This window comes from Phalacrocorax aristotelis, chromosome Z (genome assembly GCF_949628215.1).
Source record: "Phalacrocorax aristotelis chromosome Z, bGulAri2.1, whole genome shotgun sequence".
Taxonomy (NCBI): domain Eukaryota; kingdom Metazoa; phylum Chordata; class Aves; order Suliformes; family Phalacrocoracidae; genus Phalacrocorax; species Phalacrocorax aristotelis.
The window spans coordinates 47,834,791-47,851,653 of NC_134311.1; the positions used below are offsets into that span (position 1 = coordinate 47,834,791).

At 42.8% G+C, this 16,863-nt stretch overlaps 1 protein-coding gene across 32 annotated transcripts in view; it reads left to right on the forward strand.

Moving 5' to 3' along the window:
• The first annotated feature begins 768 nt into the window (after positions 1–768).
• The window catches only part of MPDZ (multiple PDZ domain crumbs cell polarity complex component), a 103,737-nt gene continuing 87,642 nt past the window's right edge, over positions 769–16,863 (forward strand). For 9 of the 32 annotated variants that reach the window (XM_075079661.1, XM_075079669.1, XM_075079670.1 and 6 more), the window contains exons 1-3: positions 770–1,072; positions 9,435–9,496; positions 10,092–10,258. In XM_075079661.1, coding sequence (XP_074935762.1) covers positions 9,481–9,496; positions 10,092–10,258 — 183 coding nt within the window. In that variant the 5' untranslated portion in view covers positions 770–1,072; positions 9,435–9,480. Of the gene's footprint in view, positions 1,073–1,162; positions 1,267–9,434; positions 9,497–10,075; positions 10,259–16,863 lie in introns of those variants that run through there. The other 23 variants (XM_075079659.1, XM_075079666.1, XM_075079683.1 and 20 more) reach the window with 6 other exon arrangements.

The following is a 16,863-nucleotide window of genomic DNA, read 5'->3' on the forward strand; positions in this document are numbered from 1 at the left end:
GGATTGCATTTATTGATCCTCTCTCAAATAAACAGGGCAGCATTCCATTTTATCTCCAAAACAATAACTTGCTTTAAATTGTTTGTGGGACAAAAAACACCACCCAAAACAACTATCACTTTACTATGATGATGCTTACAGCTAAAATCCATTTGGAAAAAGCACCAAACCGGAAGGCAAGCAGATGAAGACCTTACCCCGGGCCGGCGTAGCCAGCCGAACAGCTCGGCTTCCCGTCCCTGTGCAGAATGTTACCTCAACGCAGGTGCCTCAGCGCATCTACAACAAAGATTTTTCTCCTGGCAAGGAAAAGGGGAGACCGCGATCCCGATAACATTTGTTAGGTGAAGCAAAGTTAACAAACAGCACAGTACTTCCACTTTCTGCGGAACGTCTGGGCAATTGCAAACACTGCTGCATTGTGTGCTTTATTCTTACAATGTATGTACGTGCGTGGGAGGTACACAGCGCCTTTCCTTTTAGTTAAGATACCAACCAGCTGTTGCTTGGAGGAAAAATCATCCTTTCATTAGCGCTATGACCTTATTCAACATTTTGTCTAATTCATGGGTTATGGTTTTTTTTTTTTTTTTTTTTTTAACATTTCCTAACGTTTCCCATTTTCCCCAGCTCTAGCCCAGGCTTATCTTGTTGAAGGGGCAGGGGTAAAGCCGACGGCTGGCGGGGCGGCAGGGGGCAGCCTCCCCGGCCCACCGCGGGGCCAGGCCTGGCTAGATGTGGCTCGGCACCCCGACAGCAAGCGGCGCCAGCGGCTCGGTCAGCCGGGGAGGCAAAACCAGGGCAGCCCAGCTCCGGGCGTCAGCGCCGGCGAGGCGAACGCTCCGCCGCTCGGCCCCGTCCGCCGCCTCGCCCGCGGCCTGCGGAAAGCAGCGGTGCCGGAGGGGCTGCGGCGCCAGAGGCCGGGGCGGGAGCGGGCCGGCGAGCCCTCAGACGCGCCCCCCTGCCCCCGCCGCCCCCCGCTGCCGGGACGCGCCGCAGTCCCACTCCGCACTGCGATCTGGCGGCCGAGCCAGCCCCGAGGGGCGCCGCGCCCGGAGACCCGCCGGTGGAGGTGGGGGGGGGGGGACCCCGGGGCCGGGGGGCGGCGGGGCAGGATTAGGTTTCAGGCCGCCGGGGCGTGCCCGAGCGCGCTGCCCCCGCGGCTCGGCTGGGCTTGGCTGGGCTCGGTGCGGCGCCGTTACTTGGGGGCGGGAAGGCCGAAGGCGGGGAGCGGGACCGGGCCGCGGGGCCCGCCGAGCCGCCGGGGTAAGCGGGGCGCCGGGGAGCGGGGCGAGCCCACCCGGGTCGACCTGCGGGGCGGCGGGGAGGGGCGGCGGGGAGGGGCTCCACGCGTCGCCGGAGTTTTAAGCAGCTTTTTGAAACGCGAACTTGTATTTATTACTGTTGTGTTGATCCGCCGGGCTTTGCCGGGGGGGGGGGGGGGGCGGCTGGAGGAGGAGAGAGGCCGTGGAGCCGCGGCGGGGCCGAGCCTGTTGCTCCCCACACCCCCCATCCCGCCCGGGGCCGGGCCGCGTTGTCCGGGGAGACGGGGAGCGGTGGTGGGGTGGGGGCGGGCCGCTGCTCCGGCCTGCGGCGGGCGGGCGGTCCGCGGACTCGGGCGGCCTGGCGGGGAGTCGGTCGCCCGCACGTAAACAAAAGCCGAGCTTGCCGCGGCCGAGAGCCGTGCTCGCCCCATCTTTTAACCCCGGCGGCACCGTGCCATGCTGTCTCCTCTCCTCACTGCTCCCGCTGCCGCAGACCCCTGAGGGCGGCTGCGGCCCGGGCTGGGCTTCCTGGCCGGGTGGTCCCGGGCGCAACGGCCCTCGTGCAGCCGGCGGCGCCGGGGCTCGCTGGGAGCCGCAGCCGGCCCTGGTTGTCTCTGCGGCGGCCGCCGGTGCCCTGGCCCGGTACCTGTTGCTGTGCTGGTGTCGGCTCCGGCATCCCCCGGCTCCGCGCTCAAACGAGACCGTTCTGGCAGCGTAGAAGCGGAATGGCGGGGCGCGAGCCTCGTGCTCTTCGGAGGGTCTGGTTGTGCGAGGGGAAGGGTCGGCTTTTGGGGGTGCCTTGTTCCTCGTGCAGTGACCACCACCCCCGGCCCCCCCCCCCTTTACCGCCAGTACCTCCCTATGCTACTGGAAAGAGTAACAGAGAGAAAGAGAGAAAGAAAGAAGTCAAACTCTCACGAAAGACGACCGTTTAAATTCCGTATACCACACTGAATAGATTTGTCTTGCCATTTGGCTGAACAGTGTTGTATTTTTTTTTCGTTTTCCTTTTCTTTGGCTTTTATAAACACTGCCTCATCCGTTTATATTTTTGCTTCTTAACACATGCAGAAGATTTTGTCAGTACAAGCTGTTGAAGAGAAAGATGTCCTTACTGGCTTCGGTGCCAGAAAGGGTAGCAACAGTCTCTTGCAGGAGCAGAACAGTGGTTTACCATAACCAAGCTGAAGGGACTGAAATCTGCTGCTGCGGAAGTCTATTGTGTAATGCCTTGTGGTTTACATATCACTACTGCGGTTTTCCAAGATAACAGCAACTCGCTGGGAGGGAGCAGTCTAAGCTGGAAAAGGGGAAAGTGGTAAAATATTTTTGGGAAACGTTGTTTTATGCTCCCGTGGAATTGGAAAGTAATATAACATTAGAAGGAAAGAATGCAGAATGAAAATATCTCAGGACATACCCACCTTAACTAGAAACATTTTTTATGCCAGAGGACATAACTTTAGTTTTTTTATTTTCAAAATTGTTATCCATTTTTAGTATACATACTTTTTACTCTATACTTTTTACTCTCCTTATCTTGTTAACAGTAATATGTACGTAACATTTACTGATCAGTACTGGTGTTTCTAATGGCTTCCTTTGTGCTTTCAAGAAGCTTTGTCATAAGGCACTGGTTACATTCTCCCCTCTCTCAGCACAAAAGTACACTAGGAAAGTTAATATCAGCACCAGGTAGAAGAGAACTGCACTACTTACTTACTAATGGATGATATTTGTATTCCATCTGGCTCTGTGTCTGTGAATTCTTCAGAGAGGAATGCCATACAACTTCTCTGTCACGCAGATTGCTGTAAATGCATTTGTTTTAATAGATAATACTTTAATCAGTGTACTGAGAATGATTAGGAAGACCTTTTAATTATCTGCTCCATGTTTCGTGTAAGAAAATTTAAGATTTTTTGGAGCGTATCCCGTGAACTTTCTAATTGGCTTTATATTTGAGCACCCTGCTGAAGCAGTTTAAGCCGATGCAATGCCATGGTAGCAGTATACTGTATCATCATTGGTAAGGACAGTTTTGTTTCACTGTTGGCATTACCAACAAAGTCAGTATATAAATACGCCATTTTTACCTAGACAGTATTGGAGTATTTCTTTCATAGGCTTTTCAGATCCTGTCCTTGCATCTGAGACACCTTGCATGGTAGTCTTCTTACACGCTGTAATGGTTTTCTGCATTATTCGCCCATTGTTGTCACAGTATACAATGAGAAGTTTGTGTTTTGAGTTTGTAAGGAAAATAGCAACGCTTTGTTGAAGCTTACTGGCAATGGTTCAGTGGGCTTCTTATGTATTCATTTATGTATGCTGTTGTTACCTCAGTGAAGAATCCAGTATACCTTACCAGGTGCAACTGCTGTAGAAACTATGTTTCATCAAGTTTAACTGAGTTTAATGAATATGGTAATCAATTGCCTATGCTTAAAACATAAAGAGGCAATACCAGCCACACCTAGGTTTCATATATAAATTGAGTATATGTAGTGCTGCATATATTCTGCATATACCAAAAAGTTGCTTTTCAGTTTCTGAAGCTAATCCTGTAAAAGTGATAAGTGATTCCAGTTAATCTCAATTCAAAATATTTCTGAAAGGTATTTTTTTTTGTAAACAGATGATCTGTTAGTTTCCTTAACCAAAGAAAACCCCACCAGAAGAATTTCCCCTACTATGTTGTTTCTGCAATACCTTTTACAAATTACTTTTGAATACTCTGTATCACACACATTTATCAGTAGGTGAAAGCATTAAGTATACTTTAGGCCCATTTCCCAGTTGCAGTTGTAACTTGCACATCAGCTAACATGGATATTATGCTTATGTAGTGCTCGTTACAGTGTTACAGAACATTGTTAATTAAACACAGAAAATAGACTGCTTGTTCATACAAAAGCATTGTAAATTTCCTTAATACATTACTGTGATGAGTACAGAAGGGTAAAAACAGTTGGATGTTCAAAATTCTATTTTCATAGTTGTTCAAAATACGTAATGCTGCTCAGCTCTATCACAATAACATACAGAGCCACTACTGTGGTCTCTTTGCATCTTTTTCATGTGTTGTGCTAAATTTCAAGAGGCTAGTAACCTCACTTTTCAAGCAAAATTGGTTATAGTTTTAATACAGGCTGTGCATTAGTTTCTGAACTCCCTTTTTACTTTCTTTTTACTGCCTTTATTTTTTACTTTCTGCTTTGAATGTTTCCCAACATTTTTCATTAGCATAGCTTTTCAATGTAAATTTCAGGCTTCTTGTGCTTGCCTGTTACAGTCCAGGTAGTCAGTGGAAATCTACTTTGTTCCCTGTGGAGCACTGCACATTCATTTTGATTGTATTAAATCCTTAATTTGAATCAATTCCCTCTTCTGTCATCCTGAAGGGTGCAGTCAAGGGCCTCTTGGCTGATGAAACCAAGCGGTTGATGTTAATTTGGCGAGTTTGTGTCCTGTCAGTAAAACAGTAGGCTAGCCTTTTTCCCCCTTCTTTTGTCCTTTCCACTTCTTGTTTTTGCTTATCTTCCTTTCCCTGTTGGTCACTGCTATCCCATGTTTACTTCCACACCCTTTTGCTTTGTGCTCAGAGTACCTCATTACGAGTAGCGAAGGCTGTACCAGTTGGGCTACAGTTGTGAAGTCCTTGTAATATTGCTCGTAATCCTAGAAAGTGCTGTATGCAACAGCAAAATTGCCTTTGTGACAGTGGAAGAGTACATAGAAAGGTGTGAGATCTTTCAATTTACTGTGAATGGTTTCCCTTGCCTGTCTATTGACAAGACCCCCCTCAAGGAATCTGGGGATCACCTTAACCTGGGGATGGTAGCCAGTGTGCCAGTGGTAACTGGGTGAAACAGAAGAGCTCCTGGACATTGCAGGCAAAGCAGAAGATTTAGCAGTAATTATTATCTTCCACTTCCTGTATGGTTTGATTTCCATTCCTGTGCCAGGCAGTGCTAACACAATATGCCTGTTTGAGTGATAGCCAGAAAGCAGGGGAGGGAAATGACACAGGATAAAAATCAAGTATAAAAGGATATTGCTAGCCCAGCCAAATCCAGGCCCAGGCATTGAAATTTAGAGTAGAAGTTTTGAAATATTCTTTTTAGCAGCTATAAAATGCATATTGTGATTACGATGCTGCTTAATTGATACAGATTTAATTTTCATCTCAAAGCAACTCCTAGCCAAAGTTTGGGCCTAGGGATCACTCTTAAGATAGGCATTTCCTCTGTATCCTCAGAGCACTTGAAATAATGCAGAAGATACAGGGCAAAGCCTATTACTGTGTTTTCTATCTTTGGCACTGCGTGTTTGCTAGTACAGTGGTGTAAGCATTAGTCTCCAGGGTATTATCTGAAATAGCTTTGTGAAATAGTAGATGGACTATCTGTCAACGAAACAGAGTAAGTTTCCTTCTAGGAAACTCTAGGATCCCTGTAGGATCAGGTGTGAAAGAGTAATCACTGAAAGTGGGTTATCTTTCCCTTTTCATTGGTCTTTTGGCTGTTTAGCTAAGTGGCTTGTGTGGTTGCAGTGGAAAGGAGGTGATCAACATAAATTTCATGTCTCTTTTTTTAAAATTCTGACACCTGTAGTTTTTAGTGTTTTAGGAGTGGGCACAAAGAAGTCAGAGCTGCAGCATGCCAACTGTTTTCTGGCAGTTGACCATGAAGAAGAAAGGCAGCATAAAGAGTGCAGAAGTGTGTATAAAACACGTTTTTATTTTTTAGCATGGGAAGAATCAAATTTCAGAAGTGCAAGTTTGAAAGGGACCATCTTTAACTTTTGTGTATATTTAGTAGAAGGTGGCATGTTTCCCACCATGTATCTGTCTAAAGTTACTTGTGTTTTCTAGTTTCCTGTTACAAAACAGGAGGAAAAAGAGAAGGTGCCTTTTTTTTTTTTAAAGCCATATCTTTCAGGTATCTATGGTTTTAATACTCAAAAGTTAATTTAACTTGCTGTTCATTTAACAGTATTTCTTCAAGTTGCCGATAAGTCTAACTCAGTCTGTGTTCTTATTACAGTGAAGAGTTTAATGAACTTTTGCACTGAAATACAAAAATAGTTAAATCTACTTTGAGCTAAGCTAGTAAGCTCTTTGAGGTGTGAACAGTATTTGTATCATGTATAGAAGGGCTGGTTTTGGCTCAGACTCCTGTGATACAGACTGCCAGGAGTAAGCAAAATGGGAGAATCAGAATTAAACTTCCCATTTGTGTATCTAGAAGTCTGTGATGGCATCATAGAAATATTCACTATAGCAAATGATAGACTTAAGCCTTTCGAGAAATAATCATGGATGCTTCCGTACGTCTCCCCCAGTACGTTACTGTGAAAATACCTAGAAGCAAACTGGTTTAGAGGCCAGGAGTTGCAGCTGTGTGGTGTTATGGGAATGTCTCTGTGGTGCGTTTTGGAAAGATGCATGCTTGCTTCCGTTGTACTTCGGCTATGTTAATGTGCCACTAAGCTGATGCTGACAGATCCCACTTATTAGCATGGATGTGGCACAGCAGGAGCACAGTCACGTGGTTTTTTGCCATTTCGGAGTGTGGGCGGAATGAACAGGAGTTATCTTGGACTGCGACTTGTAGAAATGCTGGTGTGCCTTTTGCATTCCTTCTGCATCAGAGGAAGCGTCCTGAAGGAAAACTTCCTGATAGTAGTTTCAGTCTTGCTCTCACTTAGTGCTGCAATCGACAAAAGCATTAAGCTTGTCATCTGGGGAGGGATTCCCTGCTAACATAAAGACAAAATAAGGACAGTTAAACTGAGAGTTAAGAATGGATTTGCTGAAGCTAAGATAGCTCTGGAGCAGTATTCCTACCTCTAAAGCATGTGGTCAATAGAAAGTATATAATGAGTCCCTTTGCAGAGCTAAGGACTTCTTTTCATTGCAAATTAGATAGGATCATCTACCTCTGTAGAGTATGTTTGGGACTTGTGTCTGCTTTTAGAAAGCTTCCATTATAAATCATCAGAGTTTGTACCTCTGGGATTGCATGAACACAGTGCTGACCTTGTCTGTTCTGTTACTTGTAAAACATGCCTTTCACAGCACACTTAAGAATGAGGTTTTAGGCAGGTTGAATTATTATATAAAGCAATATCCAGCTACTCCAAAAGACATGGACTTTTTACAGCTGCATCTCTTGTTGAGGTTCTCAGGGAGCTAAAACAGGACAGTAACCCTGTATTTTTCCTGATTAGATTCCTCAGAACTTGAGAGTTGAACGTATGATGCTATGTGCTTGTGTGTATAGTACTGTGATAGACAGGATTGTGGCACTTAAATGACTGAGAAATACTTGACATCTTCTATTTTGCACAGTTCTCTGGTTGCATCCACAGCACATCCCCAAGAGTAACACTAGAGGAAGAACTGGAATGGTGAAAGAGGAAAGAACTGCTTTGGTGTGCATTGCCACTGAGAACACCTGTGAACATGACATAAACGCCTCAGTTTGTAAATAGGGGCTCTGAATTGAAGATGTGATAGTAGTTTGTTAATCTAAAAGGAAAAGCTATGAGTGGTTAAGGTTTGGGAAGCCAGCTTCCTTCATAATGTTTAAAGAATCTCATCTAGCCCTTCCCATGTAAAACAGATTTTTTTGTTGTCTTGTTTTTGTAGAGTGACAAGGTGAAAACACAAGGTACTTGGTCTGGTTTTCAGGTCTAGTAATCGTGTGCTGGGATTTGCCTTGCCAAGAGAGGAAATAATGAAGTCTTGGTTTTATTTATTACTGATATGCATAATTTGGATCATGGAGTAACATTACTTTGACAAAGTCAGATTTAAAGGATTTGATGTCTGTCCCTAGGTGGTACATTGTGCTAAAAAGGATGATCAGTGATTCTATACCAATGTATTGGCAAATTCAAATGCAATAAAATGAACTGATATGAAGCCTCAGGCGTATCGAAGCTATGGAAGTCTTGGCGATGGAACTTGAAAACGTTTTAAACCCACTTAATTTGGGTTTTCTACACAAACTGCACATAATATAGGCTTGTCAAAATGTTCATCGTGGCTTGTGTTCCTTCTAAGTGAATCTATGTTAACAGCTGTTTTCTTGGTTTTATTGTGAAGATTGATTCATGCTTGTCTTGCTCAGGTTCTATAGCTAATGGTCCTGTTGGATTTTAGTTAGGCTGTCTTACCCAGAGACCTGTCAACACCATTCTTTTCCCTGTTTTTCTTCAAAGTTTCAAGAAAACCTCATTATTCCTGAGTGCTTAGAGATCACAACCCCCTGCATATTGTTGAGGTCACCAGATTCAAGCTGGGGAGCTATACTGAAGTGCGTTCCTGGTATCAAGAAAGCCAAGGCACCATTGTGAAAGATAAGGTGATAAAATACATAGCTCGGTTCATATACCTGCAATGATATTTGAACTCCTCAGCTATCCATCTCCATTAAAACTGTTCCGTCACTATGAATTTCTGAGCAATTGTGGGGACACTGTTGAAAAAAAAAAACCCCAAATCCCCAAAAGCAACAAAAAAGAATATAGAAAGCAATTTCAGAGTTTCTTCCTTGCAGTGTAGAATTTCCTGCCTGAAAACTCAGCTGTCGTCTAGGTCTGAGTCTCAATTCCAATAGGCATTAATAGTGGAGATTGTACTGTGAGAGTCCTGCAAGCCTGTGTAGCATGAAGACTTTGTGACTTACGTGACTTTCCTTTTTAAAAAATGACTTCAAAAAGTGTGCTATGGCTTATGCACCTGAAATTGTCAACATAGAGCTTGAAAACAGATCCCTTAGGGAATATTTTTTCTGAATCACTGAAAGGGAAAGCAATGAAACTGTGTAAAGTATCAGTGACAGCTATGATTCATAGCTTCTGATTAAAGCAATGCAGGACATGTTGTGTAACAGTATGCAGAAAGCAGCTTTGATATGGAAATGCAAAAACATTACAAAGTATATTCCTAAAAGCTATTTTTAGGCAGGTTTTAAGCTCCAAAGTGACTCGGAATATGGTCACCTCTGAGGTTAGTTTAATTATCCAGGAGAATATGGTTTTTGGGGATTGTTATTTTGTGGGGCTGTTTCTTGTTTCCAGAAGTCAAATTTTTTTCTTCTCCTTCAGAGCTTCGTGCTTCTATAAATGTGACCCTTTTCCCTTTCTGTTATTTTTCAGGGAAATACTGTACCATTATTGGAATAGAAGCTGAGAAACAGAAAACATGTTGGAAACAATTGGTAATCTTTTTTATTATTATTTGTATGACGATGTTTTTGTGGCCAAGTGAGGTGTGCATAATAGACTTAGGAAATTTTTATACACTGCTGAGGTTCTGTAAAAAATATCTACTGTGCTTAAAAATATGTGATGTATTTGGGTTTTTGTATTTTGTATTTGAAAACACAAGGTGTACCATCTTTCGTTTAGTGTATTTAATTTTTAGCCTGTTGTCTTGATTTCATTTTAATCTTTATTAGAATTTAAAAAGTTCTTATGAAAAAGGCAAATGTTTTCTATTATGGCAATTTTTGTCACTACTTATTTACAGTGGTCTGTAGCCACAGTTCCTGTAACTGAATTTTAATGAAGGCTCTTTTACTTTTGTAACCCGGTTCTTGATGGACAAAAATGTAATTTTCCTTGGTTTCTGTCGTGTGCTCTGCCATTGACTTCCTGATTCATTAGACATGTTTGGGCTGGGATTTTAGTTTAGAACTGAACCATTCAAGTCATCTGTAGTTTGAATAGTAGAGAGGATACATTTAAACCTGCTACCTGCTTGTATGTGGCTGTTTCTAAACCACTGCTGACTAGGAATGATTATCGCTACAGATACACATCGGGCCCTCCAGGCCATGGAGCGCTTACAGGCAAAACTTCGGGATCGAGGTGACATTGCAAACGAGGAGAAACTGAGCTTATTAAAATCAGTGCTGCAGAGTCCTCTCTTTAACCAAATTCTCAGCCTTCAGACTTCTGTTCAACAACTGAGAGATCAGGTAGGAAAAGCACCCTCCCAGGTGCAAGAGAAAAATTGCTAAGAAGCTGCAAAAATGTTTGTGTCTCTGTATGTTGAATAGTGAAATCAAATAGCCTAAATTAAACATCTGATCCAAAGCTTCCGGGAACAGAGGGGGACATACCATTCGACTTTTCTGGGCTTTGTTGAGGCCCATAAGTTTGTGCTTGTGTTTTTTATGTATATGCTTGTTACTTACCGTGAGCATGGTAGGGAAATGGTGGTACTGGGTGGGGAGTTAACATGAGCCTTTCTGTCGCTGTCCTTCAATAGGAACATGTTTTGTGTGAGGTGTTAGAATTTTTTTCCTAGGAGCCTTTTATTGCTCTCTTCTGTCTTATCCTGCTAAAATGAGGATATATAAGGGAAGCTGTGGAATGTTGACTTCAGAAGGATGCGAAGATCTATTTTTTTGTATAGGAAAAAAAAGATCAAAGAAGCAAGAGCTCCTACTACCTTTTTTCTTGCTCAGGGTTTTAAGTAAAAGCATTAGTCTTCTGCATGTCTTCCGTGAGGATGAGAAAAGGGGCAGCAACTCGCTATATTGACTTGATTATTTAATACTATAATTTAATTTCCTTGTCAGCAGAGTAAGAACTTGAAGAATATAAAGACTAGTTCAGTAACTGAATTAGGACTAAACCATGTATCTAGCTTTGCAAATAGTTGTTCCTGTTGACTTCTGCAAGACGGGCAGCTTGGTGGCAGGTATGCAGAAATGCCAAAGTGGGAGGATGCAGCTCTGGCACACTGAGCTCATGGTCATCGTGGACCTGCATCTGGTCTCTGATCGGGCCATGGCTGGTGAGGAGGTCTCAGCATCTTGACGGTACTTCCACTGTGTGGCAGAAGAGCACAATCTGTCTCTTTATTGCTTCTTGTGGATCATCTTGATGCTCTTTTGCACAGACAAGAAATAAGTTAGAATGTTGTCTACAGTATTATACGTGACCTCGTTTTTCAGAGTTTGCATGTTTGTTATGTAGAGACTTGATGACATTGGAGTAATTAAAAAAAATCTAGGTAAATGGCTGTTCTGAGGGTTTATTTGCTCTGCTATTTGAAAGGGAGAATTTAACAGTGACAGTTAGAAATTACGTGAGTTATGTGGTGATGACTCTGGGAACTTGTAGTGAGAAATGAAAGTATTCCTGAAACATTAACAGGAATTTGATGAAGAGGCAAATTAAACCTTTACTTCCAGACATGAGCTGTGAAGCTAAAGGATCCTTCTCTTTTTAAATAGTCACCTAAATGAGTAAAATGATGCAGCTGATACTACAGATGGGTAATTTCAGGTATGTATTTTTTAAAAAGCAAATAATTTTACCTTCTACCCTAACCCTGCGAGTCTATCTGTGCAGTAACTTCAGTGGCCTCTACATGTTGCATGGTACATACCCAGCCTAGCTGACACAGGATCTAACTGGATGTGAATTCCTGTCTGGATATGTGTTGATATGAACATTTGCACGTGCAAATGTGTGTTTCTGGCCATTCTTAGATTTGGGTCAGCTCTTTAGAAAATATCCTTTATTTTCACTATAGAATCACTGGTTCCCTGCAATATAACCTGAGATTGTCTCTTCTTTGCTTTACTTAAATGTTTATGAAGCTTATTGGAACAGGACAAAGAATGAAATAATGAAATAGGCAGTTATGTTAAAATTATATTTCTTGGTATTTTCAAAGGCTCAGTTTTGTCCAAGGACACCTTTTAGTTTTCTTTTTATGGCTGGGAAGGTGCTGTTCTCTTGGAACTCATAAACTACAGGTTGGTGAAACTGCAAGGCATGTGAATAGTGACCAGGCTTTTTGGCCAAGCATTGCCAGGCTGACAAAGCAGACAAGTTGTTTCCCAGGCACTTGCAGTCAGAACTGTGTTTGAGACAGGATGACAAGTGGTGCTGAGCTGTACAGTGGCTAGGTGTTGCAGTTTCTATCCTCTCGAGACTAAGATACCTGAATTTTTCTCATGTTTCATAATGAGCTGCACTGGACGTTGAATGGGGGTCTGTTCTCAAGGTGAAGTGTAAGTGACTGTTAAACTCTTACTGTATTTTTAATTAGCTTAGGAGTTTTTAAAAAGCTGCAAGACTATTGAAAAATTACTAGAAGGACATCTTTTAGGAAAGTATAGGTTGAAAGAGAGGATGGGAGCAGAGAAGCAATAATGGCAGTTTATTTTCTAAGTCAAACTGATTCCTTACAAGCACCCCAGCAGAAATAGGCAACTAAGTGAGGCCTACTTGTGGGGCTGTAGTGGCCTCAATAAATTCGAGGGTAGAACATATTCCTGTCCTGAGGCACAGTATCCGGAAGGCATGGAGATGATAACGAGAGCCCCATCTTCTGTTTGTGCAGTGAGTCTGGAAAATGAGCTGGCAAGTCTTGTAAACATATGTCATGTTTTCCTAGCAAAAAATAGGATGCAAATACACAATTTTAGCTGACAGATATCCCTTGCATTCCAGTGAGAGTTACTACCATTTTTATTGCCTAAAATAGTAGACTTCCTTTTCTTTTTTTTTTTTTTTTCTTACAGATAAGTGATCTTTTAAGCACCAAAACAGGACCTGGAAAACTCTGTATTTCTGCATGCATGGAGGTGTTTCAGATTTGCTGTCCTGTTCCCTTCAGGCTTCTGTGTGTTAATTGGAAATAGACCCCCTTCATTGTTGGTGTGTGCTTAAAAAGAGCCATTTGAGTTTGCATTTGTGTTGTATGTAGTGGTGTGGACTGAGTGATGTGTTGCTTCATCTGTTGGTAATGCATGATGCTCAAGTCAGCAGATCTGGTGCTTGGTGCTTATTGGTTGGTGCTTTAAAGTATTTTTTTTTGCTTAAACGAGGAAGCAGGATTTTTTTGCACTGCAAATCTGTCATTGTGAAGTTAAGAACCTGAGGTGGAAAAGTCTGGGGACAGGAAAGGGGTGTTTTTCTGAGAATTACTGTCCTGACTTCACTAGTCACTTGAGTTGAGAAGCACTTTTTCTGCCTTTCCGTATCCTTATTCTTTGGTGAATGCTTGTTTTGTCATGCTGAACAGCAGTCTTGTTTGAAAGATAATGGAGTGACAGAAAAGAAAATTAGATTGTGATGTTTTGAGCTTTTCAATACTACTTTCTTTTCTTTATAAAATATTCAAAGAAAATACTCAGACCGTACTGGCAGTCCGCTGCCACTTCCCTTGTTTTCTGTCTCTCCCTTGTCCACCCCCTTGTCTCCTCCCCTCCTCCTGCTGCCTCCACTCAGGGCTCTGCTGGAACAAAACAACCCTTCCCTTGGCTGGGCTGCATTCCTCAGATGTTTTTGCTTGTGCGTTTGACCATAGTTTTTCCTTTACAGTTCAGTACTGGGGAAGAGTCCCCCCACAGCATAGCACATACTGGGTTGCATGGGATAGCTAGGTGTCAGCGCTAGAGCAGATTTAGGGAAGAAGTGGAGAAACTGTGTCTTTTCATATTGCCTGTGAACACTTGCTTAACTCTGGATTGCACGACTAGAAGAGACCTTTAGTTCCCATCCTGAACCCCTTTCTGCAACAAAGCTGTTTGCTCTGTGCTCTGTGTTTTGAAGCAAATAAGAAGCTTATAAGAAATGCGAATTTGGGATCTGCTTCACCTGCCCCAAGGACTGGGAGGAGAAGGAGCGCCAGCAGGGTGGTGCTGGGGCCGGTGCCAGTGCAAGTGCCTGGGGAGTGTGGGGGCTCTCGCTGTGGTGCGTGACTGCAGGGCTGCCATGGCGGCTGGCTTGCCCTTTGTTGCTTCCAGTCCGTTTGCTGTTGCAGGTGACCATTTTGCTACTCAGCAGACTTGCAGTGAGCTGAAGTTCTGCCCTGTGCTTCTTGGGGTCTCCAAGGTCTGGGGCTCAATGGCTGGAGTGCAGGAACACTGAAAATTTTTTCTTGTCCAAGTTGAGAGCTAGCGATGCTGATTACATTGCTTTAAATGGTACGCTGCAGACATGGCTTAGGTAGCTCCTATTTTGTTAAAAAAAAATTTCAGCAAGTGCATGTAACCATTATTTGATTGCATCTAGTGTCTTATCTGTGCGACTGAAATATAAGTTTTATGATACTTGGTGGTATTTGTGAATTTTTCTTTTTGTCTTATGCCAAATTATGTCCACATTGCAGATGTTAAATACAATAAGGAGAAAGCCAATCAAGGAAAATTAACATAAGCCAAATTATAAAACAAAGCAATACAATTTCATACAGTAATTACACAATCACAGTGCTATAAAGCTATATCTTGATGGAATTATGGTGATTTTATTACTGCAAAGTAGTGCAAAAATATTTCATGCAACCACAAGAGCATCATCTTACTAAGATTTCCACTTGTGGCTTATTGCTCCCCCTGGAATGACCTATACTTCTGTGGCTACTAGTTCTTCTCAAATTTTACATGCTAAAAGCCTGTATTTCGGGGGGAAGAGGGAAGAGAGTGGTTGTCACATTTCTGCTTGTAATTTGTCTGGGGATTCTGAACTCCTGTCTTTAGGGTCATTGTAAGTGTCGTTAAAAACATTTCTGTTTTATAAAGTGTAAGTGTATGTGTTTATTTCAGGAGAGGAGGCATTCTGAAATCTTATTTTTTTTGCATGCGCACACTTCCACAAAACTTTATTCTGTTCACAGTTTGACATTTTTTCTTAGTGTTTTGCTTTTTTCATGGAGTTCCACAAGTCAGGAGCCACTTCATGTGAGGTAGGCTTCTTGTGTTAAGCACATCCTCCACTGAATGTATAGCTGTGTTTGTTTAAAAAAGGTGTGTTGAAAATGAGGTGTTGCTTTCAATTGCTATTGAAGAGGTGGTGTTTGGTACTGCATTGTAGCTGTTCTGTAGTCGCAGTTGTACTGAAGATTTGAGGTGAAGCTTTTTAAAGTTCTAATTAAACTGGTGTGGATAGGAGGGTTATTTTTGCCTTTGCCTGCTGTATATAGTATGCAGCACTTTTTGGGGGTATTTCAACCATCGTGCTGACGTGCGGAAAGCAGACTCCACAATCTGTAAGATTGTAAAGTAGGTATGTTTATTCAGCGTTGGGCAGTATGGGGGGTAGTCCCACCAAAGTCGTGTGTCCCTGTGTGATAGTTTGTCTTGGATTTATACAGTAAAGCATTACATATGCGTAAGATTTCCCAATATGCCTATACATATGCATGACCTTTCCGCGCTTCGTATTAAAATTAGCCAAAAAAGTTGTTTCCATAAATCTTTCCCACCTGAGCTTGCCCAGTGCCTCCTCGTGGTGGTCATCAGGGGTCATAAAGATGAAGGCTGCTGGCTCCTCTTCGTCACCGCTAGTAACCTTTTGGTTTTGTGCAGACTCAGTTATCTCTTGATACTTGTCCAAACTGCAAAGTTGGTTTTAGCTGGTTCTTGAGACAATTTTCTATCCTTATCAGGAATTTGTCCTTCGCAGGTGGATTCCAGGCCTCCTTGCTAATTATTTTACACAGCAGCTAGATAAGCGTTCCGCAACAATTAACTTTCAGCTGGAGAAGCATTCAGCAATAGAACAGTTAACTTTTGTTTTTGCATCTTAAAAGCCCCTTCCCCCTTTCAGTCCCCCCTTTTCTACAGAGTTAGTAAATTCTTTTACTACACCCCATTCTAATACAGTGTTTCTTTATCTAATGCTCTTATTCTAATATTCTAATACAATGTTTCTTTATCTAACATTCTCAAAGTATTTGCCAGATTCCAGTCTTCATCGCAGTTGGTTCTTTTTCCATTCATTGTAGGAATCTCCTGTACCCCGGAAACACAACAAGGCACCTCCTACTGCTATGCAGAGGACCATGGATAAGACTATAATGATTATTACAGTAACAAGTAACTGTTTTAGCCCTGTTAAATTTGGGAACCAAGAAGTTAGTTTTTCCCATAGCTGGAAAAACCCCCAGGACGTCTCGTCTTGAGTTACTCTATGTAGGAATTTTGATTGTTCTCTGATGCCCTGTATGTCAGCAGTGATTCGCCCACTTTGGTCTACATACATGCAACAGCTGGCATTGACTACTGTGCATACCCCTCCCTGTAAGGCTAATAATAAGTCTAGGGCCATACAATTTTGTGATACTACTTTAGATAAACCAGTAGTTTCTTCTTGGAGTGCCCTAATGACATCTACAGTTTTATTCTTGATTATCTCTATTACAGCCAAGATGTTTACTATGGCCTTCTCCAACTCGCTATCCCCCAAGGATGGAATTAGCCACCACACAAAGCTATGGTAGCCTGTTGGCCTTTCTATTAAGGGGTTATTTGTTCTTTGGTTTCTGATTAAAGTGGCTTTCTGTCCTCTTCTTGAGGGATTCTGTGTTGTTTTATCAATAATAGTGATGTTGGGGATCAGGGCTCCTGAAGTACATGCTCCCCGCCACCCCAGAGGCAAAGTCTTCCAAGCTGCTGTACCACAGAACCAATACCACCCTGTCCCTAGAGGAACTGGGAGGCCAGTATAATTAAGTGACTGGAATGCTGGGTCAATATTTGTCATGTTCAATGAGATGGATTCATTGCAATTTGAATATTCTCCAGCAAACATGCCATTTCTTGAGCTTACCAGGCAG